Source organism: Schistocerca serialis, chromosome 9, assembly GCF_023864345.2.
Source record: "Schistocerca serialis cubense isolate TAMUIC-IGC-003099 chromosome 9, iqSchSeri2.2, whole genome shotgun sequence".
NCBI classification, from domain to species: Eukaryota; Metazoa; Arthropoda; class Insecta; order Orthoptera; family Acrididae; genus Schistocerca; species Schistocerca serialis.
In genome coordinates, this window is record NC_064646.1 from 33,173,200 (window position 1) to 33,198,117 (window position 24,918).

At 42.3% G+C, this 24,918-nt stretch overlaps 1 protein-coding gene across 1 annotated transcript in view; it reads right to left on the reverse strand.

The window, feature by feature from the left end:
• The window catches only part of LOC126419300 (SID1 transmembrane family member 1-like), a 143,744-nt gene that overhangs the window by 66,032 nt on the left and 52,794 nt on the right, over nt 1-24,918 (reverse strand). Inside the window, exons 8-10 of the mRNA XM_050086474.1 lie at nt 18,254-18,401; nt 16,818-17,006; nt 8,566-8,683 (exon numbers count right to left, since the gene is read on the reverse strand). Coding sequence (XP_049942431.1) covers nt 8,566-8,683; nt 16,818-17,006; nt 18,254-18,401 — 455 coding nt within the window. The remainder of the gene's footprint in view (nt 1-8,565; nt 8,684-16,817; nt 17,007-18,253; nt 18,402-24,918) is intronic.

Genomic DNA, 24,918 nt, shown 5'->3' on the forward strand with positions numbered 1-24,918 from the left:
AGCCGGCAAGGATCGTTGTTCGTAATGGTCCCCTAGAGTTAGAGCATAACCGACCCGACCAGCAACCATCGAACCGTCAGTGTATACAATGCCAGAGCCCTGATACGTGGCTAGGATGGAATAAAAGCGGCGGCGGAAAGCCTCCGGCGGGACTGAGTCCTTCGGGCCCTGTGCCAAGTCGAGCCGAAGGCAAGGGCGAGGCACACACCACGGGGGTGTATGCAAAGGGGCCAGGAAAGGGGGTGGAACAGGGAAAACCCCAAGCCCGGAGAGATGCTCTTTGACGCGGACCGCGATCGTACAACCTGACCGGGGCCGACATTCTGGCAGATGAACGACCAATTGTGGGAACAGAGGACGATAATTTGGATGCCCGGGCAAGCTAAAAACATGGGCAGCTTAAGCGGTCAGTAAACTGTGGCACTGTAACTGCAGTGGAGGGACAACTGCCTCCACAAGTAAGCTGTTCACAGGGCTGGTCCGGAAAGCACCAGTGACAAGGCGTATCTCGCTGTGAAGGATTGGGTCCAGCACCCGCAATGCCGAAGGGGATGCTGAATCATAAGCCAGGCTCCCCTAATCCAGACGAGACTGTATTAACACCTGGTAGAGCCGTAAGAGGGTAGATCGGTCAGTGCCCCACCTGGTGTGGTTCACGCATCGCAGAGCATTAAGATGCCGCCAACACATCTGTTTAAGCTGCCAAATATGAGGCAGCCAAGTCAACCGAGCATCAAAAACCACACGCAAAAACCTGTGTGACTCCACCACAGCAAGAAGTTCGCCATCAAGATAAAGCCGCGGCTCCGGGTGAACAGTGCGTCGCTGGCAGAAATGCATAACGCAGGTCTTGGCTGCCGAAAACTGGAAGCCATGCGCTACAGCCCAAGACTGCGCCTTGCGGATCGCGCCCTGCAGCTGACATTCAGCAGCTGCAATGCCAATAGAGCTATAGTAAAGGCAGAAGTTGTCAGCATACAAGGACGCTGAGACAGACGTTCCCACTGCTGCAATGAGCCCGTTAACTGCTATTAAAAACAGGCAGACATTTAAAACAGATCCCTGTGGCACCCCGTTCTCCTGAACTCGGGAGGAACTAAGAGAGGCCGCGACTTGCACGCAGAAGGTACGATGCGACAGAAAATTGAGTATGAAAATCGGCAGCTGACCCCGAAGACCCCAATCATGAAGTGTAGAGAGGATGTGATGGCGCCACGTCGCATCGTACGCCTTCCGCATATCAAAGAAGACAGCGGCGAGGTGCTGATGGCGGGCAAAGGCCGTATGGATGGCGGACTCCAGGCTCACCAGATTGTCGGCGGCAGAGCGGCCTTTTCGGAACCCACCCTGAGACGGAGCCAGGAGGCCCCAAGACTCGAGTACCCAACTCAATCGCCGGCTCACCATCTGTTCAAGCAGCTTGCAAAGAACGTTGGTGAGGCTAATGGGGCGGTAGCTGTCCACATCCAAAGGGTTCTTGCCAGGTTTCAAAATGGGGATGACAATGCTTTCCCACCATTGCGACAGAAATTCACCCTCGACCCAAATACGGTTGTAAAGGTTGAGGAGGCGTCACTTGCAGTCCACTGAAAGGTGTTTCAGCATCTGACAGTGGATGCGATCTGGCCCAGGAGCGGTATCGGGCAAACGGCTAGGGCACTGTGAAATTCCCGCTCACTGAATGGAACATTGTAGGTTTCAGGATGGTGGGTGCGAAAAGAAAGGCTCCGATGTTCCATCTGCTCTTTAATGGAGCGGAAGGCCAGTGGGTAATTCGCAGAAGCAGAACTCAGAGCAAAATGCTCTGCCAAGCAGTTGGCAATGACGTCGGAGTCAGTACAACTGCTCCATTCAGTGAGAGCACAGGGATGCTGACAGGGGTCCGATAGAAACAGAGGCGTCGAATCTTGGCCCAGACCTGCGATGGAGAGACATGGAGGCCAATGGTGGACACATACCGCTCCCAGCACTCCTGCTTGTTCTGGTGAATGATGTGACGGGCCCACGCACAGAGCCGTTTAAAGGCGACTAGGTTTTCTAAAGATGGATGCCGCTTGTGACGCTGGAGCGCCCGCCGGCGATCTTTAATCGCCTCAGCAATCTCAGGCAACCACCAAGGCACAGTCCGCCGCCGAGGGGATCCAGAAGAACGGGGAATGGCAGATTCTGTGGCAGTAACGATGCCGGTAGTGACAGAGTGCACCACCGCATCAATGGCGTCATTAGAAAGAGGCTCAATAGCGGCAATGGAGGAGAACAAATCCCAGTCAGAATTATTCATAACCCATCTGCAAGGGCACCCAGAAGAGTGACGTTGTGACAGTGACAGAAGGATCGGAAAGTGGTCACTGCCACACAGGTCGTCATGCACAATCCATTGGACAGACAGTAAGAGGCTAGAGCTGCAGATCGAAAGGTCAATGGCGGAGTACGTGCCACGCGCCACACTGAAATGTGTGAAGGCACCATTGTTTAAAAGGGAGAGGTCGAGCTGTGCCAATACATTCTCAACGATGGCACCTCGACCTGTTGCCACTGACCCACCCCACAGAGGGTTATGGGTGTTGAAGTCACCCAGTAACAAGAAAGGTGACGGCAATTGGGCGATCAGCGCAGCCAGGACATGCCGTGGGACATCACCATCCAGTGGAAGATACAGACTGTAGACAGTAACAGCCTGTGGCGTCCACAGCCGAACAGCGACAGCCTCTAAAGGCGTTTGGAGAGGAACGGAATCGCTGTGAAGAGAGTGAAGGACGTAGATGCAGACACCACCAGACACCCTTTCATAAGCTGCCCGGTTCTTATAATACCCCCGATAGCCACGGAGGGTGGGGGTTCGCATCGCTGGAAACCAAGTTTCCTGAAGAGCAATGGAGAAGAAAGGGTGAAGGCTGATAAGTTGTCGGAGCTCAGCTAGATGATGGAAGAAACTGCTGCAGTTCCACTGGAGAACGATATGGTCCATGGCTCAGAAAGGCGTGAAGGGACTGGGAAGACAGTTTACGCCGCTTGTTCACTCGCTGCCACCGATTCAGTACCAGCACGAGTGACATCCATGGTGTCTCAGAGACCGGCGAGATCCAGGTCTTCAGCAGACGCCAGAATCTCGACCTCGTCGTCAGACGCTGAGCTTGTTGGAAGCGGTGGGACGGGTGCCACCGCAATGTCGGGATTCTTGGGGACTTTCTTCTTTTTCAGCTTCTCTCACTGTGCCTTCGGTGGTTCCGGCTGGGAGGGCTTCACTGGGTCAGTCTCAGGGACGGACGACGACCGTGAGGCCCTACGACCAGGGACCGGTGGTTGTTTGAGCCACTTGTGGGTGTCCACTTTTAAACCGGTGTCCTCATGCCGCAGTATAAAGCTGTGTATCAAGCAGATGAGGCCAATGTGGAGCCGGCAAAGGACTACTGAGTCCCTGCAAGTGGCTTGCAGGGATGACCGCCACACAGTTGTCGTCTCCTTGAAGGCACGGAGTTTGTTAGGGGTGGTTAGACCGCGCCATCCAGTGTCCCATAGTGCGAAAACTTTGCGGCATAAGACTGCTCACAAATCAGTCTCCGGGAGGCCAATGTCCAGGGTTGGTTCACTGGTGGCTGACATGACCGGGGGTCCACACAAAGACCACAGAGCGGCCGCAACAGGCAAGAGTATGCAGGGACTCCTGGATAGCTATCACCAGACGAGAACGAGGGAAACACTGGGCGATAGGACTGCAATGCAACGACGAAAAAGCTGGCGAAAGTTCTCAATGCAAGATGGACACAATGCACCAAGTAAGGCGCCCTTCCCCAATTGGCTCGCTCTTTGGAAGAATTTAGAAAGATGGAGGTCAAACCCGAGAGGGGACAATCACATAAGGCCGAAATTTTTGAGACTCCTTTTAGTCACCTCTTATGACAGGCAGGAATACCGCGGGCCTATTCTTACCCCCGAACCCACAAGGGAACCACCCAGTAGTGGTCATTCTCATCCCCCACCTGCTACACTGAGTTTAAATTATAAGGCCACATTTGAAACATTTTTTTCACAGATTTAAATAATGACAGGCAATGTCTTTGCAACTGTTCACATCAAGTCATGTTTCTCAAACCAGTTGTAGCTAATCTAAGGCTGCACCTTGAAATGCCAGTTAGCTCTGTGTAGCAGAGGATTAGGAGCTTGGCTTCTATGGAGTGCACCTCTTATAAGACTCCCGAAGGCTTTGTCTGTTCCGCCTAAGGATGCCCTACCAATCTACACATGATTTTCATGTTCTGCTGGTTACAACAAAAAGGAAAGAGTGGCTGAAACCTTGCTGTCAAATCCCTGTCACAGTACATCTCAATTATCATTTGATGCATCATTAATCAACATTTACTATCAATATTTTGATAGTGTTGAAGATAGTTTTTTGTTTTGTTTTTGGCATTGGCAATTCCATCCGCTCTAGCCAAGACATGCTACAGTTGTAAATTCTCACTAGAGTGCACTAGAATATGGGGTAACAGGTGTGGCACCCACTAATGAGAGTTTAAAAAATGATTAGAGGAAATAAACGTGTGAACCAGACCTGTTACGTTTAGTTGCTAAGAATTCCCTTGCTTGTTTACAGCTTTTGCAAGATAAAGTGTATTATTAACAAGTTTCTTTTTGTGAGTACTTTGTGCCCGAGTTATTGCAAGTTTTATTTTCTTGTGAATAATTGCAGCATACAGCAAGTATGAAAACAGCACAATATGGATTCAGTGTGTAATGTATTAGGCAAGAATTTAGAAAATTGAGCTTAGGGTAAAATGATGCACTCAAACCTGGTCTGAACATCAATCAAGAACAAAAGCAATGCTCAAATCCTGATTGGGTTATACATGTAATTTCGACAGAGCATTGTGCGGTAGCATGTTCGTCCGTCAGTGTCACATTTCTTGTCACTTTTGCACAACAAATTGTACTAAAATGAGGCATTTAGCCAAGGTCATGAATGCAGTGTACCACTTGAACTGCACATTTTTGTAACATGCAAGTGTAAGTAAGAAAATCAACAAGTCTGGCATGTTAGTTTCCTAAGTACTTAAATAAACATAGGGATTGATCAATTTGCTTCTGCCAGTCAGTCACAGCACAGGACCCATGATGTCCCAGAGTATCACTGTTTCATGCATGTGTTTACTAAAACACACCACATTACAGATCTCTCCAAAATGTGTCATTTTTTAGTACAGTTTGATGTGATAAAGTGTCAATAAATATTATGCTGGCAGCTAAACACGCAACCTACAGATTTTATCTTGGAGTATCTTTTGTTGTTATTTAGCTGTTGATTATGAAAAGGAAAGGAGACACGGACAAATTTTTTAGAGAGCCCTGGCACCACAGTTCGAATTGGTAAATGTTGCAGCCTTCACCAGTATGGAAACCATGAGTCATGTCTGGGGTAGACAAAGATCCTTGTCTCCCCTCATACTCTTTAACAGATAGGGTCCCCTTCATGCTGGGGTCCAAGTGACCTCTTTATTTTAACTCATCCCACAACCTAGTCTCCACCTTTTCCCAGGGATGAAATCATTAGTTCGGAAAGCTAGAACAGTGTCACATATCATCAGAGGTGTCTATCAAAAGTACTGAAGTATCACTTTCACATAAAACATGGCGACTGGCCAGCTATTGCAGAGAACAAGTCTGAGTTATTCACTTAAGTGGTCAATAATACTCCCCACCCCTCAGAATTCTAAGTCTGGCCATCTGCACAATCTGGCAACACTGTATGTTGCAGAAAATGTCTCGAGGTGGTGATGTCTTCCATTTGAACTGTTAAAGAGCTGTTTCTGCTTGTGGTTCAGTGGTAAATGTCATGTAATGTAATTTGCGAGTTCAAGTTCATTTGTTCCATTATTATTTCAACCGCATTTCAATTGTCTGCCAAAGGTAACAGTCTAATGGAACCTCAAAGATAACTTACTTCTCTTTCTAACACATCAGTAACAGCAAAACCTTCCATGACAGAACTTGTGTCTATGATAAGATCAGGACAGTTTACGTTTGAGAGTTTCCTTGCCACTTGCTACCATCTGGCCAGGTGAATATGACATGGCGCACCTTGAGCATGTTACTGTTCTCCCACTGGTAAAATGAAATTGTTTCTTACAGTAAATAAATTTTCCTCATGAAATAACTGTGATAAACCACATGGACACCATGCAGTTACACAATTAGTGTAGATTTCTATGGGTAAATTTATTAACTCTCATTTTCTTATTTGAAGTTCTACTAGTATTTGTCTTGCAGTTGCAAATTGGATTTTGCATACTCCAATCTTTTGAACACTGTTTGAGCTTCATTGAATAGAATCACAACTGGTAAAAAATCTAACATTTGCAACATAATGTTTACTTTGCTTTGACAGAAGGATGAAGGCAGCAGAGGCAGCTTGAAACATTCGTGTCAAGTGCGGGGGAAGTGCAAATCACTTCAGAAAAGGATTTTCCTGTTTCAAGAAAGATACTTCTGGCACGAATGATTTCCACTTACATGAAGTCTCAATAATTGACACAGATTCAGATGTTGGGTGTGGGACTAATACCGGGTCTGATTCAAAGCAATAAAAAATCAAAGGGGCATTTTTGTTTGACTGTCAGTTCACTCACTGAGCATTCCCATGCAATATTGTTACTGGTGATGAATTATAGTGCCTTTATATTAATGTCTTAAAGAAATTATGGACTGAGCCCTAGCAAAAGACATCTCCTTGAGCAAAGAACAGTGTGAACAGATAATATTTTGCACCCGGTGGCACACAGAGACTGTTGTGCACCACAAATTCCTGCACAGGGGTGTGTCCATTGCAGCTGGCATTTTTTGCCAACAACTGAGAAACATTTCAGTTGACATGTAAGAAAAAATGACCAACAGAAGTGCATGGAGTGTTGCTACTACATGACAATGCACTCTGCTGATTTCACAAAGGAAACTATTGAGGAGTTTGTTTGGGATGTCATCCCTTACATACTTATTCTTTTCCATCTGGCGCCTTCCAATGCTGACCTTTCCTTATTGAAAAACTATTCCTTTGTGGATAAAAATACATTTCAAACCAGGCTTGAAAACATCTTTAAATATGAATAAGTAGGTTTCTGCATGTTCCAACTGCTAAACTACATGAACATGTCAAATTCTCTTAAGATAATGTGAGAGAATATATTGCTGCTGATTAATTTCTCTATGTTTACTGTAGTGTTCAATAAAATAATGGAAACTCCTATTAACGTAAGTGTTTTATTAATACAAATGAATTACACCTTACCATGATAAGCTTATGATGAAAGGAAAAGGCAATCACTCAGCTATAGTGGACCAATGCTTGGAACACAGAACCTCTTAACAGACACCAATATTCACACTAACTCTTTTTTCTAACAAAAGTACACACATTCACACACGCAACCACACAGACACCTCAACACACAGTCCTGTGGCTACAACAGGACTCTTACTTTGGCAATGGGAGTATGCATTTGAATGTCTGTGTGGTTTTGTGTGTGAATGTGTGCACTTTTGTTAGAAAAAGAGCTAGTGCTTGAAAGCTAGTGTAATTGCTGTTTTCTGTTATTTGTTTCTGTGCTCCACGGATGGATCTGCTGTAGGTGAGAGTGCATATCACAACTTCTTTCCTTCCAGTCTTAAAAATGGGTCACATTTTGGGCTATCACCACACTGAGGCCATTAGAATAATGTGAAGCACTGTTTAATATCACTGGTATTCCACGTCACCATGTATCTACAGTATGGAAACTCTTAAATTCTTAAAAATAAATGTAAACAGTTAAAGACAGTACATAGTCAAACAGTGATAGTCATAATCACTACTCCAGGCAAAACAAAACTTATATTTGACTCAAATCAACACACTCCTGAGCCGAAAAGCTACTTTCCACATGAGCATTAATCTTTATAAGATACTTCCCAAAAATATAAAAGCAAATACCAAGGTCAAAACACTTGGAAAAAAATTAAAGACATACTTACAGCATTACTGCTTTTGCTCCCTTGAAGAACATTTAAATTTTTGATGTATGTTATATAAATGAAAATTACTTGTAATTTAAATATGTGTGCATAGCAATGTAAGTTACATAATGTATTACTGTATCACTCTTACCTGTGTGTGTGTGTGAAAATTAATTTCTCCAATGTCTTATGCACAAGATGCATTTATAAACAAGAGGACCAGTAAAAATAAGCTATTATACTATAAAAAACACTATAATTTCCCTCCCCCTCAGACACATTAATCCTGCTTGAAAACCACAGGTCACTTACATACTACAAGTTTAACCATATCATATTAAACAAAAATGTAATTTTGTCTTTAAAATCCACAGACTTTACAAGAACCAAACCCATATTAAACCATAGTATCTAAAGGAAGGAATACTATTTCATTTATTTATGTGAATTTTACTGGCAGTTCTGGAAGTTGGGCTTCCTGAAGGTATGGACTGGCCAGTCTACCTACACATTTGATAGTTTACCATATGCTACTGTCACTTTAAGTAGGAATTTAATATAAATAAATATTAATAACAATACCAAACTGAAAATTTGAATGGTTGGGGCAAACGTGGTAGCATGCACTCAGAACTCCTTCCATCATAAGTGCTGCACCCATTGCGTAGAAAAGTCCATAGTGTTGAGGGATGCCATAATACTGCAACACACAATTTTATTAGCTGTGTAAGACAAAATTAGAACTGATTATAAAAACGAAGTGACATCTAACATTAAGGCACAATCAAAATGAAGCAAGTAACCACAGAAATATGATCACCCTATATTTACATGGAGAAAAAAACAATATAAAATAATGGAAAATCCGAGATAGAACAACAACAAAATGAAGGTACGTCTAATGAAGGACCTAATCTGATAGCTAATAATTTAGCAACCTGAACTAAGACTGCCTGCCTGCCTGCCTGCCTCTCAATGCCTCCTCTATGTGGTGAGTTTCATATTGTTGAAAAAATACAGGGGTTGGATAAAAAATACAGTGGAACCTCGTGTAATTCATTTCAGAATCTTACTCATAGTGCAAAACAACTGTTAAGATAAATAATTTATCCTATATAAATTAATGTAAATTACAATAATGCATTCCACGCAGAAAAAGTACTAAAAGTTTTGTCTTATTCATGCCATTTATCAAAAGAAAATTATACATAGAGTATTATTCAGGAAACATACCTTATTCTTTTTTACTAAGAAGCTACTTATAGTCATTTGTTTCTGTCGATGCTTCAACACTTGGCGAAATTGCAGCACAGCATTATTGTAAATAAATTTGTAGCGCGCATAACCACTGCTTTATTGGGATGATGATTTTTAATGTGCGATGCAATCAATTCCTACGCCTTTAGCATTTCTCTTATTGTGCCAGAAGCTTTGCTGTTACTGCCTCCTCCTCCTCCTCCTCCTCCTCCTCCTCCTCCTCCGAACTCCTTTCCACAGTTTCCTGCTGTGGAATACACTGCAACTCCGTAATCTCTTCAGTGGTCATTTCTTGACTGTGATATTCCACAAGTTCACTGACATCACTCTTATACACATCTAGTCCCATGCTCTTGGTCAAAAAGACAATCTCATTGACTACAGGCTCCACAGATACTCACTAAAATGTCTCAGAGTCACATTTGACAAAGAATTCTGGCCAAAGCTTCCTCCAAGCAGAAGTGAGAGTTCTCTTGGTAACCACTTCCGATGCCTCTTCAATCCTCTTGAGGCAGGTAACAATTCTCAAAGAATGCTTTAGTGCAGAGCTTCTTAAAGTTAGAAATAATCTGCTCATCTTAAGTAGGTAGTAGTAGAGGTGTTTTGGGGGCGCCCGATCAGTAACATAGTGAGACGGGTGTCAAGAAAAACACTCAGAACAGTTACAGAAAACGGAACAGAAAACACGGGGAAAAACCATTGAAAAATATGTGCTCACCCACACCGAAGCGTGGGATGAAGCAGGGCATCAGCAGTAAAACATGGACAACACAGGAAGAAAATGGTAGAGGGAGCTATAACAATGTAGCAGATGGAAGTGACTGGCTGACCACAAGGAAAAAAGGGAGGAGTCAGCCACTCTGCAATACACTAAAACCTCCAGCCTAAAAGTTTAGGCCAGAGTCCAGACACATCACAAAACTTAAAAACCCTAGACACACATGTCTCATCGTCAGCTAAAACACAAGGCAGATCCCCATCAACTTGTGCTTCTGCCCTTGCATCACAGTATAAAATGCAGTCGGTTAAAATGTGCCGGACAGAGATGTGCACACCACAAGTGTCACAAAACGGAGGATCCTCCCGCCGTAATAAATAGCTATGCGTCACAGGACAGTGCCCAATCCGCAGACGTGTGAGGGCCACCTCTTCCCGCCTGAGCAACCGGCAGGAGGAACGCCACGGCCGAGTGGTTGACTTTACCGACCGCAGTTTATTGGCCGTCACCGCCAGCCATTCGTCCTCCCACAAGCTCATCTTAAGGCTGGAGTAATGGGGAGTGGTGTTGGGAGGCAAAAATTGGATCTTAATGAATTGAAATTCTCCAAGGAGGTGTTCTTGTATACCTGAGAATGGGCAAGAGCATTGTCCATAACAAACAAGACATGAAGTGGCAGATTCATCTCAAGCAAATATTTTTTCACCAAAGGAACAAACACTTCACTGAACCAATCACAAGAAAGACCAGGTGTCACACAAGCCTTGTTGTTGGACCTCCATATCACATTTAACCTGCTCTTCTGGGCTTTACACTTCTTGAAGGCTCGTGGAGTTTCTGAATGGTAAAAAGCAGTGGTTTAATTTTCAAATCACCACTTGCACTGGCACAGAATAGCAGTGCGAGACAGTCTTTTATTGGCTTGTGACCGGGCAATGCATTCTCCTCTGCTGTTATAAAGGTACGCCTTGGAATCTTTTTCCAGAATAGACCCATCTGGTCACAATTAAAAACTTGTTGCAATAGATAACGCTCTGAATTTATGAGCATCTTGAAGTTGCTGAAGAAGTTTTCTGCTGCCTTTGTGTCAGAGCTAGCTGCTTCATCATGCCTCACAACACTGTGGATGCAGTTCTTCTCTTAAACTTCTCAAACCATGGCTTCCCTTAAACACTTCTTCGGCCCCTGATGATCCTGGCATTTTGTTAACGAGGTCGGCAAAAATCATTCTCACTTTCTCACGAATGATGTTCCTGTTAATGGTGTTGCTTTACAATTGATTTTCATTTATCCATATAAGGAGGAACCTTCCGACATCATCCAGAATACAAAACAGTTGTTTAGATACTCTTGTCATTTCCTTTGAAGCATCTATCTCCTTAATCTTGTCCTTGTTCTTGAGGATAGCGCAAATAGTTGATGTAGAGCGATTGTATGTGCATGCTAAATCAGCAACGCTCAAACCACATTCGTGTTTTTCAATGACGTTACATTTCATTTCCCACGTCATTTTGTTTCGCTTATGGTTGGCTTCTTGTGGCTTTATCTTCGGGGACATTTCTCTGAAGGTTATTAAAACTTGCACACAAAAAAACACTGTGTGAACACGAGTTTAGAAAAATGTGTGATCACAAGCTGCACTAAGATGGTAGCAGAAAGGGCTCTAAGCCCAGACGGCACTATGTACTAAAGACATCGTTCATACGCTGTTGGCGACAATGAAAGATGTTCATATTGTTGAATGTTCCCCTGCCATGTGCAAACTGCTGGTTATGTCACAATAAATCATCGCCACTCGTTATGTGAAAGAGCACTCATTAAGCAAGTAATTTTTTTTACAATTTGTTTTGTTCATTAAGCAAATTGCACATTGTGGGAGATGCTTGTTGAGTGAGATTCCACTGTAGTGGAAACACTGTTATAGTTCATACCAGACTTCACTGAAAAATGCTCACTGTATTACGTTCCCTCAATATAATCACCTCTTGGTTGGATCACCCACCCCAACACAGATGGAAGGCATCATATGCTGCCAGTGTGCCCATCTCTGTTGATGTCTCACAAGGACCACCCTATGGCGTGAATGATGACTTCTCTTGCATTGTAGCATGTACCACGAAGAGGTTCCTTCATTTTGGTGCACAGGTCATAATCACACAGACTCATGTAGGGTGAATACAGTGGATGTCCCAGTGTCTTCCTCCCCCACATTCTCAGGAGCTCCTGTACAGGGTTCACCAAGCAGCGTCATGCATAATCATGAAGTATGAAGGGATGTAGTGCCAGAAGGTACCGATGCTTTCTAGTCAGTGTTTTGCCCTAGTAGCATCTTTTTCCTGGATATTTAAAATACTAAGTGACACATTCTTTGTTCATACCAGCTAGGACATGTTTAACCAATGGAAAAATACAAGCACACTAATGCACCAAAATTTGAAATGGAAAACTCTATTAAAGCAAAAATATAAATTATTTACTTTTCACTGCTATGAACAAAAGCCCTTTCCAGTTGTTTATTCCTTAATGGGTGATTACAGTTATACCATGTTCCTATTGGGGAAACCAAGATTCTGTGCAATGACCAAAGTACCACACAACAGAGTGCACTTGTTAAGACTCTTGACTCATCTTCTACAGAAGTCAGGTTCAGATCCTTGTGTGGCAATTAGCTTTTTATTTATTTCCATTACCTCTGCTGAATGCTGGGGTGATTCATCCTATATGGCCATAGTTGAAACCTTCCACCATATTCATAAAATCAAAGTTAATTCTCCATCTCTAACTATTTCACTGTCAACAGAACATTATACTTACATTTTCCTTCCTTAGTTTCAAGTATTACTGACCTGCTTATTTTTTATCTCTATGAGTAAGTTGGTGCAGCACTTTTGTTAGAGAACAAAATAGGTGGAAGACATAAAAAAGCACTCCACTGATATTAAGAATTTTAATTCATTAGCCTTTTATGTGGTCTGAACAAATAGATACAAGCAAATAGCTTTCAACATTACATCCATCACACTCTTTCCAGTTCTAGACAGATTATGAGATAGTGCCATAAGATATAATACACTCACATTTGTCAGATAGTATCTTGTTAAAGGCTTCTCCAATGGCAAACTGGAAATCTATAGAGAAAGCTATAGTTGAACTAACTAATGAAGCTAGGACAGAACCTTTTTTTGGACATCTCAAGACCTATGATTGCATGCATAACAGAATTTTGTTAATGTAATTACAGCAATTCATCTTAAATGGCTTAAGTTAAGCTTTCATAGTAGAAAACAGAGTACCACAGAAAAATTATTATTAACAGCAATAAAAATATTTCCAGAATATGGAATCCCATACGGTTCCACTCAATGGATACAAGTTTTATTATATATTTATATAATATGTTCAGCAATGTCAACAAAGATATAGTGCTGCTCAAGTCTAACAGTTCAAGTCTAATATCTGCAGAAATTCAAATATACAGTCACAAGCAAGTAACAATGAAATAGAAGTTCCAGTTCTAAATATTCATTACACACATAAAATGAAACAGCATGTAAAAATCTCTTATATGCAATGTGTAACATACTGAAATGAAACAAACACATTGCTATATCATTAACTACTGTGCCCGAAGGCTACCACCTTCTGGCACAGTCACCAATTACACAGTCGTATACTGCAGAATGCTGAAGCTCCAGCTCACTAACAACACTACCTCTTTAGATAGAATGAAAATAGCCTCACAACCATACAAAAACACTTCACCGCGAGAAGTGTAAGCAGTACCACAAACAGTGGCTGCCATCATGGCACTATCTCATTTTCAAAGATCACGTATCCTCGGAGTGCTATGCTTGTATACTTCCACTGGGCAAGTATTTAGGTCACCGCTCAACCATTCTGCAGTCAGTTCACACTCTGGATTTACAGTGGACACGCTTAGCAGCCCATCAATCAGAGTTCAAACTGTCAAGGCAAACGAGGAGCATCTTACCGAAGCATTAATCCTTGAGCACTCTATCACTCACCGCTGACCTCGGCCACACAGACTTTGTCCATCCTCGAGCACCCTACCACTCACCATCGGCCACAGCCTTACGAACCTCATCTGTGTAAGAATATTCCATTGCAATCATCAGTGACCGACTTTTCGGGCTGAACAAAGTAGTGCAATTCACATTTCAAGAAACTGTGCTATTGTATTCTGTTCATCAGACTTAATAAATATACAGTTAGTGTGTCGTTCCTCTTGGTCTTGTTCATAAACACTAAAAATGGTGATGAGGATAGGATTACATCTCAATAGTGATTAGCATCCAGACTGTCAGACTTTTGTGCTTGCCCAGAGTAGCCCTTTCATCCCCGTGCACAGATTCAGACCGTTGCTTTCTGTCTTCGCTGCATGCGTGTACTCTCAATACCTCTGCCTCCTGTCAGCACTGCAGCCCTTAGACATAGTGATGCACATCCCGTTTAGCATACAGCACCTACAACATATCTCCTAGTTTCTCTTACAGTTGTTAACCTGCCCAGAAGCTACACTGTTCTATACTCGATTGCAGGATCACCTCGCTGCCTATTACAACCTTTTTTGTGCTCTGGTGCATACTCAACATTCCAAAGCATCTTCCTTGACACTGGGGGCTCATCTGTCCTGCCTACTTTTCAAATCCTGACCACGTGCCATCAGCACATCCGTCACTGGCACGTCTGCTACAGGCACGTCCACCACTGGCGCTGCCACCTCCGGGCCTTTCACCCAACCATTTTCTACTCTGGTTACACCTGCCAATGACCCATCCTTGTTGGGACCCTTCTGTATCATTCTGTGGGACCTAACATACTGCTCATCTCATCCAGTTCATTCCTCCCTGAAATACCATATACCTCATCCTTCTGCACTGTTTTCAGGTGAGGAACATCACAGAACACACAGTGCCTTCTGCCGAGCCGTGCCCTGCGAAGCCCCCAATGCATGGCTTCACACCCCTGTGTGGTTGCCTCTCCAGCAACCCTCCAACATGTGGCACCACATGTGACCACAGGACCTTCTTATGTCATGTATGCTTAGAGCAATTCTGCATCTGGACTTCTGCAAACCCTGGTCACCTCCATCGCTGCCATCAGTGGCTGGACTAAAATTTCCATATGATGACATGCTGTCCCCGTCACCACCTTTGGTGGCCTGGCCGACCTTTGCAGACACTGGCACTGCATGTCTCTCTTTTTCAGGACAGCTCTTACTAGCACTCATCTGAGCCAGATTGACCTGTCACAATGACCCACCTGTCTGAATCTCCTCCGTCACAAGGAGTACCTGCTTCTCTGAACTCTGAGCTTCTCTTCTCTTTGGCTGCAAATGCATTACTGAGATACTCTGCCATCTCTCCCTTGGATGGACTGAAATACTGCATTCCCAGGCTACTGCAATGCAACACAGCCACCAACCATACAATTATGTACTGCAGTTGTGGAAGCTCCAGAACACTAAAGGGAGAAGGACGGAAGATTGCAGTTTAACATCCCACTGACATTGAGGAATTTAGAGATGCTCTGTCACAGCACCCATCCTGACATTTGCTTTAAACGATTTAGGGACATCACAGAAAACCCAAATCAGGGTGGCCAGATGCAGGTTTGAACCATCATAGTCCCAAATGTGAGTCCCTCGTGCTAACCACTGTGCCACCTCACAGATCCCCCTAATGACACTGCTTCTGGAGATTGAAAGAAATCAGTCTGATGGGGAAAAAAAAAAAAAAAAAAAAATTCTGAGTTGTTTTCAATCTGATCTCTGGCAGCCACCATAGTACCACATGGCACCAGCTTTGCCACTAGAGGAGTAAGCATCACTGCAAACAGCACTGCCACCGTGGCACTATCTCACATCTGCAAGTCACATGTCCTTGGAGCACAGAGCTGGTATCCTTCCACCCGGTGGGTATTTAGGTCACTGCCTGACCTCTCTGCAGACAGTTCACAGCCCGGGTTTACACCAGCCATGCCTACTAAGCCATGAATTGGAGTTTGCATCACTGAGTCAAATGAGAAGCATCTCACCACTCAATGCTGATCACAGCTTCACAGACTTAGTCCATCCTCAAGCTCTGTGTTGCTCTCACTGACCATGGCCTCACAGACCTCATCAATGTACGAACATTACAGTGCAATCATCAGCGACTGACTTTTCAGCCTGAACCAAGTAGTGCGGCTCATGCCCCAAGAAACTGTGTTATTTTATTCTTTTCATTAACATTAACAAACATATAGGTGTTCTTTGCAACCTGTGCACTTCACTCTGTAGCATGTTGTTCCTCTCAGTCATGAACAGAGAAGTAATAATATAAAAAAGCTGTCATGAAACTGCCACTTTATTAAAAACTTTTATCGATTTTTTTTATGAAAATGGCAGTACACAAAAAGTAGACAGCCTGCCTAATGAAGGAGAAATGTGATATAAAGAAAAAACAGAATATTAATCACTCACAAAATCTATGCTACATGTGCAAATTGAATGTACAAAAATGCAAAATACAAGTTATAAAATTACAAGGAGAATGATTTCTTGGTAAATGCTTACCTTCAGCAGGTAAAATTATAACTACAGTTGATGACACATGTGGAAGTACAACCAATTATCTTGACTTTTGAAATTGCTAGTTTCTTCTTGACGGAGGAAAGAGGGACAGGTTGGTGAAGTTGAGAAAGGTGACGCAGGCAACTAATACTACTACAGTATGAAACACTGTTGGCAGTACTTAGAATTTTGCCTACTGAAGGTATGTACTAGGCAGACATTCTGTCTCTATGTAATTTTACAGTTTCCTCAAGTGAAGTTTTGTCTGACACAAATGCATGTTACCTTATCAAATCTGGAATCAGAACAGCGGTGCATTCGATCTCTTCGGGCAGTAAGAATTATAAAGAGAAGTCCCAGCAGTATGTAACCAAGATTGGAAAATATATGATTGAAGTCACTCAAAAGACCAAATGGGTGTGCACACAGAAAATTGTAGTAGCACAGGTCCTGATTCCCAGTCTGATCTAAAACCTAATGAAAGAATGTAACATATAAACAGAATAAATTTAAAGTAATTTTAGCATTCATTCATAAAATACTATTTCTAGTAACATCAAAGACAAGTAAAATCAAGAACTGAATTAAAAATAAAAGCTTGCAACCAACATCATGGACTAGAAGTTTGCAGATGGTTACTGATATCGAAGTCTTAGGTCTGATTCCTGGTAAATATTTTAGATTCCTCAACAATAGTGTGATCTTGAGCAGGTCCATTCAATTCTTGTAAGTAGTCCTTCCAAGCTTGTGAGGTCAACAGACAATTACTTGAATTAATAGAAAGCAACATGCAGTACACGACCAAACGAGTACCTGTCTCGAAAGTTACCTGGTTGTCAACCAGGTATTAATAAATAATCATGGTTTCCTTCAATGCTTGTTGCAAGTGGCTCTCCTTTTATTAACATGCATAAGTAATTTACCACAGCAATCACATATTTTGTAAAAAATTGTAATATTCTGAGATGACACTGGCATTTTGATCAAGGATCCAAAAATTTCACTGTACTACCTACCATGAATTTCAAAACAAAAGACATTAGCAATGTGAGCAGAACAAAATAAACATGTAAGTTAAATGTCATGTTACATGTAATGGACGATTTTTCCCATTTGTGGCCAGTTCTCCTCATAAGCACCATAAGAGATATTCTTTCATGAGGGTGCTTTATCTCAGTGCACTGTCCGTAAATCAGAACAGGATATCTTCAGAATGATATTTATTGCATTTGCTACTATGCCCATGAACTTGTTCCATTTATTTCTGCATAGATGATCAATTTTTTTCTGAATATTACATTCTATGTATATTTTGTCATGTTTTTCATACGCACATATATTTCACAGCCACAACTTATGGAATTTATGCATAGCTATGTCATAGGATTAAAGGTTTCCTAAATAACAGGATTCAGTAAATCATAGTCATGAACAAGAGCTGTAAGAGTGAAGTAGTAAATAACACATTGGAAGAGTGATGAGATTATTAATGATTATAATACACATGAAAGAATAATCAGATATTTTCAGCATATTTCAAATAATTCATTTCATTATAATACTTGATAACATGTCGGGCTGTTTTGTCTCACATATCTACCTCATAACTTTCTCCAGTGAACTGAGAAACTGTATAATAGTGTATTAATAGAAGAGGATGGCGCTGAAGTGACTAAAAATACCACAACTCATTCACGTAGCCAAATGATGATAATTCTTACCAACTGGTATGTGATGACAAGTTGAACAACAGGGAGCGAGTAAAAGACAGCAACTGTAAGTAAATTCCAAAGATACAACTGACTTTTTTGGCGCAATATTCTGGGATCCTTCCGAGCAAGGTCAGCAACATATAACACTGTCTTTGTTCTGCAAGCAAGAACAAACTATTTAATGTTAATTTTCAAGGATTTTTCAAAATGACTGAAAAATTAATAAACACAATAAAAAATCAAGTTTGTCACATAACTAAATGAGTCACTGTATTGATATAAAATGTAGTCTGTTTTCATAGGCAACATCCATTCAAAAACTTTTATATACATGAGTAACTACTTATTAACTGGCAGCGATGTGCATATGTATACAAAGTCTTAGGAAAAAAAACAGTATTTTATATGGCATTACAACAAGCTAGATGTTTGTGTGGCAAACTATTCACGTACTAAAGAGTAATTATTTATTGTGCCATGATTGGAAGATATCAGCATGATGGAAAAGCTTTCAACACACACAGGTTCAAAATTTTATTTTCTAAAGTGACTCATATACAATTTATAAAACTAGTGAAACATGAAAGGTTTCCTGAATGTGGCCAACATTCGTAACTGTAACTGTTATTGAAAGAAGAGTCTATTAGTGGCTCGACATTGATTCAGTAACAGATCTCCAATTTCAATACTAGTAAAGTGAAAGATGCTTAAAAATGACTGCAAACATGTGGAGAGGGTGTTTTAACAGTAATATAGACCACAATAAATTCATATAACCACATACTTGTTTTACTTAAAAGTGAAACCCGTCATGTCACCATTAGTTATGCCCATCACATGAAGACTTTTAGCTAGTGCAATATCCACTGCAGGGACAGAGGAAAACCCATCAGTAATAATGCGCTGCAGTATTTGAGCCTAGTTGGATTATGCTGTTCTAATATACAATTAAGATTCTTGGTGTAACTTACCAACAACAGTGACCACTAGGGAACCAGGAGGTAAAGGGTGGGAATGGTTGAGAATCGGTGAAGGAACTGGTTGGTATCTTTGGGATGTGAGGCTACACAATGGTCAATTGGTTTGAAGTGTTGGTAAATGAGAGCCAAAATCCTTTCAGTGGGAGCACAATGTTGTTGTTGTGGTCTTCAGTCCTGAGACTGGTTTGATGCAGCTCTCCATGCTACTCTATCCTGTGCAAGCTTCTTCATCTCCCAGTACCTACTGCAACCTACATCCTTCTGAATCTGCTTAGTGTATTCATCTCTTGGTCTCCCTCTACGATTTTTACCCTCCACGCTGCCCTCCAATACTAAATTGGTGATCCCTTGATGCCTCAGAACATGTCCTACCAACCGATCCCTTCTTCTGGTCAAGTTGTGCCACAAACTTCTCTTCTCCCCAATCCTATTCAATACTTCCTCATTAGTTATGTGATCTACCCATCTAATCTTCAGCATTCTTCTGTAGCACCACATTTCGAAAGCTTCTATTCTCTTCTTGTCCAAACTATTTATCGTCCATGTTTCACTTCCATACATGGCTACACTCCATACGAATACTTTCAGAAATGACTTCCTGACACTTAAATCTATACTCAATGTTAACAAATTTCTCTTCTTCAGAAACGCTTTCCCTCCCATTGCCAGTCTACATATGATATCCTCTCTACTTCTACCATCATCAGTTATTTTGCTCCCCAAATAGCAAAACTCCTTTACTACTTTAAGTGCCTCATTTCCTAATCTAATTCCCTCAGCGTCACCCGACTTAATTAGACTACATTCCATTATCCTTGTTTTGCTTTTGTTGATGTTCATCTTATATCCTCCTTTCAAGACACTGTCCATTCCATTCAACTGCTCTTCCAAGTCCTTTGCTGTCTCTGACAGAATTACAATGTCATCGGCGAACCTCAAAGTTCTTATTTCTTCTCCATGAATTTTAATACCTACTCCGAATTTTTCTTTTGTTTCCTTTACCGCTTGCTCAATATACAGATTGAACAACATCGGGGAGAGGCTACAACCCTGTCTTACTCCCTTCCCAACCACTGCTTCCCTTTCATGTCCCTCGACTCTTATAACTGCCATCTGGTTTCTGTACAAATTGTAAATAGCCTTTCGCTCCCTGTATTTTACCCCTGCCACCTTTAGAATTTGAAAGAGAGTATTCCAGTCAACATTGTCAAAAGCTTTCTCTAAGTCTACAAATGCTAGAAACGTAGGTTTGCCTTTCCTTAATCTTTCTTCTAAGATAAGTCGTAAGGTCAGTATTGCCTCACGTGTTCCAGTGTTTCTACGGAATCCAAACTGATCTTCCCCGAGGTTGGCTTCTACTAGTTTTTCCATTCGTCTGTAAAGAATTCGTGTTAGTATTTTGCAGCTGTGACTTATTAAGCTGATAGTTCGGTAATTTTCACATCTGTCAACACCTGCTTTCTTTGGGATTGGAATTATTATATTCTTCTTGAAGTCTGAGGGTATTTCGCCTGTTTCATACATCTTGCTCACCAGATGGTAGAGTTTTGTCAGGACTGGCTCTCCCACGGCCGTCAGTAGTTCCAATGGAATATTGTCTACTCCGGGGGCCTTGTTTCGACTCAGGTCTTTCAGTGCTCTGTCAAACTCTTCACGCAGTATCATATCTCCCATTTCATCTTCATCTACATCCTCTTCCATTTCCATAATATTGTCCTCAAGTACATCGCCCTTGTATAGACGCTCTATATACTCCTTCCACCTTTCTGCTTTCCCTTCTTTGCTTAGAACTGGGTTTCCATCTGAGCTCTTGATATTCATACAAGTCGTTCTCTTATCTCCAAAGGTCTCTTTAATTTTCCTGTAGGCGGTATCTATCTTACCCCTAGTGAGATAGGCCTCTACATCCTTACATTTGTCCTCTAGCCATCCCTGCTTAGCCATTTTGCACTTCCTGTCGATCTCATTTTTGAGACGTTTGTATTCCTTTTTGCCTGTTTCACTTACTGCATTTTTATATTTTCTCCTTTCATCAATTAAATTCAATATTTCTTCTGTTACCCAAGGATTTCTACTAGCCCTCGTCTTTTTACCTACTTGATCCTCTGCTGCCTTCACTACTTCATCCCTCAAAGCTACCCATTCTTCTTCTACTGTATTTCTTTCCCCCATTCCTGTCAATTGCTCCCTTATGCTCTCCCTGAATCTCTGTACAACCTCTGGTTCTTTTAGTTTATCCAGGTCCCATCTCCTTAAATTCCCACCTTTTTGCAGTTTCTTCAGTTTTAATCTACAGGTCATAACCAATAGATTGTGGTCAGAGTCCACATCTGCCCCTGGAAATGTCTTACAATTTAAAACCTGGTTCCTAAATCTCTGTCTTACCATTATATAATCTATCTGATACCTTTTAGTATCTCCAGGGTTCTTCCATGTATACAACCTTCTTTCATGATTCTTAAACCAAGTGTTAGTTATGATTATGTTGTGCTCTGTGCAAAATTCGACCAGGCGGCTTCCTCTTTCATTTCTGTCCCCCAATCCATATTCACCTACTATGTTTCCTTCTCTCCCTTTTCCTACACTCGAATTCCAGTCACCCATGACTATTAAATTTTCGTCTCCCTTCACAATCTGAATAATTTCTTTTATTTCATCATACATTTCTTCAATTTCTTCGTCATCTGCAGAGCTAGTTGGCATATAAACTTGTACTACTGTAGTAGGCGTGGGCTTCGTATCTATCTTGGCCACAATAATGCGTTCACTATGCTGTTTGTAGTAGCTTACCCGCATTCCTATTTTCCTATTCATTATTAAACCTACTCCTGCATTACCCCTATTTGATTTTGTGTTTATAACCCTGTAGTCACCTGACCAGAAGTCTTGTTCCTCCTGCCACCGAACTTCACTAATTCCCACTATATCTAACTTCAACCTATCCATTTCCCTTTTTAAATTTTCTAACCTACCTGCCCGATTAAGGGATCTGACATTCCACGCTCCGATCCGTAGAATGCCAGTTTTCTTTCTCCTGATAACGACATCCTCTTGAGTAGTCCCCGCCCGGAGATCCGAATGGGGGACTATTTTACCTCCGGAATATTTTACCCAAGAGGACGCCATCATCATGTAATCATACAGTAAAGCTGCATGCCCTCGGGAAAATGCACAATAACCAGCTATAATAGGGAGTCCAGGATTGTTGGGTTTGTGTATTTTTGGAAGCACATAGAAGGTGGGTGTGTGGGATGTCATAGGTGTGAGGTGGCCAGGGGGGATGTTCCGGGAAGGGCCTATGACTTTAAGCAGACCAGAAGTCCAACATAACCTGCAGTCCCTGCTTAAAGCCTTAGGTCCTCCCCAGTATCTCTCCCCTGAACCTATTATCCTCCACATACCTATGACACCATGCACACACACACCATCAACATACTTTACAAAATTCACAAACCCAACAATCCTGGATACCCCATTGTAGCTGGACATTGTGTCCCCAAAGGAAGGATTTTGGCTCTCATTGACGAACACCTCCAACCAAATGCCTACAATCTAGTCTCCCACAACAAAGATACTGACCACTTCCTTCAATGACCCTCCACCATTCTCATCCCTTTGTCTCCTGTTTCCATATTGGTCACTGTTGACACCACTTCCATACACATCAGCATCCTTCAGGTTCCAGGTCTTGCTACAGTTGAACACTACCTTTCCCAATGTCCTTCAGACCCCAAACCTACTAAATCATTCCTCATATGCCTAACTGATTATATCCTAATACACAACAAATTCTCCTTTGAAGGGAAAGTATACAAACAAATTCGAGCCACAGCCACGGGCACCTGCATGGCACCCTCCTATGCCAACCTGTTTATGGGCCACAAAGGGAAACCTTACTAGCCTCCCAAACCCACAAACTGAGGGTCTGATTCAGGTTCACTGGTGATGTCTTCATGATATGCTCCTTCATTCCCTCATTTCTTAGCATCTCCAACACCTTCTCTCCCGTCCACTTCACCTGGTGCTCCTCAAACAAATGTGCCACCTTCCTGGACATTGACCTCCTCCTCTTTCATGGCTCCATCCATACCTCTGTCAACATTAGACACACCAACCACCAACAGTATTTCAACAGCTGGCATCCCTTGCACATCAAAAAATCCCTCCCATACAGCCTGACCACCCAGGGATGGCATATCTGCAGTGACAAGAACTTGCTTTCCCAGTATGCTGAAAGTCTCACCTAAGGCCTTCACAGATAGGCACTATCTTCTAGACCTAGTCCACAAACACATTTCCCTTGTCATTTCCCCAGCACACCCCCAATCCAGTCAGGACTTTGCTTACCTATCATCCTGTCCCTGAAATGAGGGCATCTTACCCAAGATCCTTCCCACCACTCCTAAAGCATTTTTACATCACCCAAACAACCTCCACAGCATCCTAGTCCATCCCTATGCCACTCCCAGTTCCAACCCTTTGCCACAGGGATCATATAACTATGGAAGACCCAGGTGCAAGACCTACCCAATCCACCCATACAGCACTTCCTTCTTCAGTCCTGTCATAGGCTTATCCTACTCCATCAGAGACCGAGCAACTTGTGAAAGCTGCAATCATTGTACAGGTTTTTATATTGGTATGAGTATCAACCAATTGTCCACCAGGCTGAATAGCCACTGCCAAACTGTGGCCTAGAGCAAAGTACAACAACCTGCAGCCAAACACAATATGCTTGATTTAAATGACTGCTTCACAATCTGGACCCTCCCCTCGCCACCAGTTTTTCTGAACTGCACAGATGGGAGCTGTCACTAAACACATTCTCTGTTCCCAAAATCATGCTGACTCAAATCTATGGTAATCTGCTGTCCCCCCATTCACCAACCAACAGTTTCTTCCTCCCTCTGCCCTATCACCTGCTCCCTTTTCACGGCCCCTCTTCCTCATTGTATGCTGCCCTCTGCCAATGCACTGGCCCCTTCATTTCCTTCTCCGGACCACTACATTTCCGTTCCCCATTTTTCCTGCCACACCCCACCTCTTGGTACTCGATACTGTGCCTGACACTCTCATCAGGCCACCATCTAGTCCCTGCACACCCCACCTGATAGTGCTCTTCTTCCATCCTTTTCCTAATACTGCTGATGTTCCAACCTGGAATTTCCACTGTTTGATATTGTTATATTTTTACTTGAAAATAAAATATAGTGAAACTGATAAACAAAAGTTAATGACAACTTATGAATCCATAAGAAGAGACATAAGTGAAATTTCAATCAGATCCTGGGCACAGAGTTGTCCAAATATGGTAGGAAGTAACATAGACGAATAGATCATAATCTACCATCCCATCTTTCAAAGGACAGTCCAATGTTGAAGAAACCATGCATAAATGCAAAATATTTAATTCTACATTTATAATTGTTTTCATGTAGGAGGATTCTACTATCATACTACCTTCTGAGTAGTATACAAACTCATAAATCAATAATACTTAAATAGGTAAAGGTAAAGGCAAAGGTAAAGTTCTGAGCCTGACCAACTACTGTGTCATCCTCTGTGAATGGTGTAATTGGATGTGGTATGGAGAACAAGTGGACAGCACAATGCTCTTCCAGTCTTTGACTTTGGGACCACCACTAATCAGTTGAGTGGCTCCTCAATTGGCTTCAAAATTAGTACTACAACGAC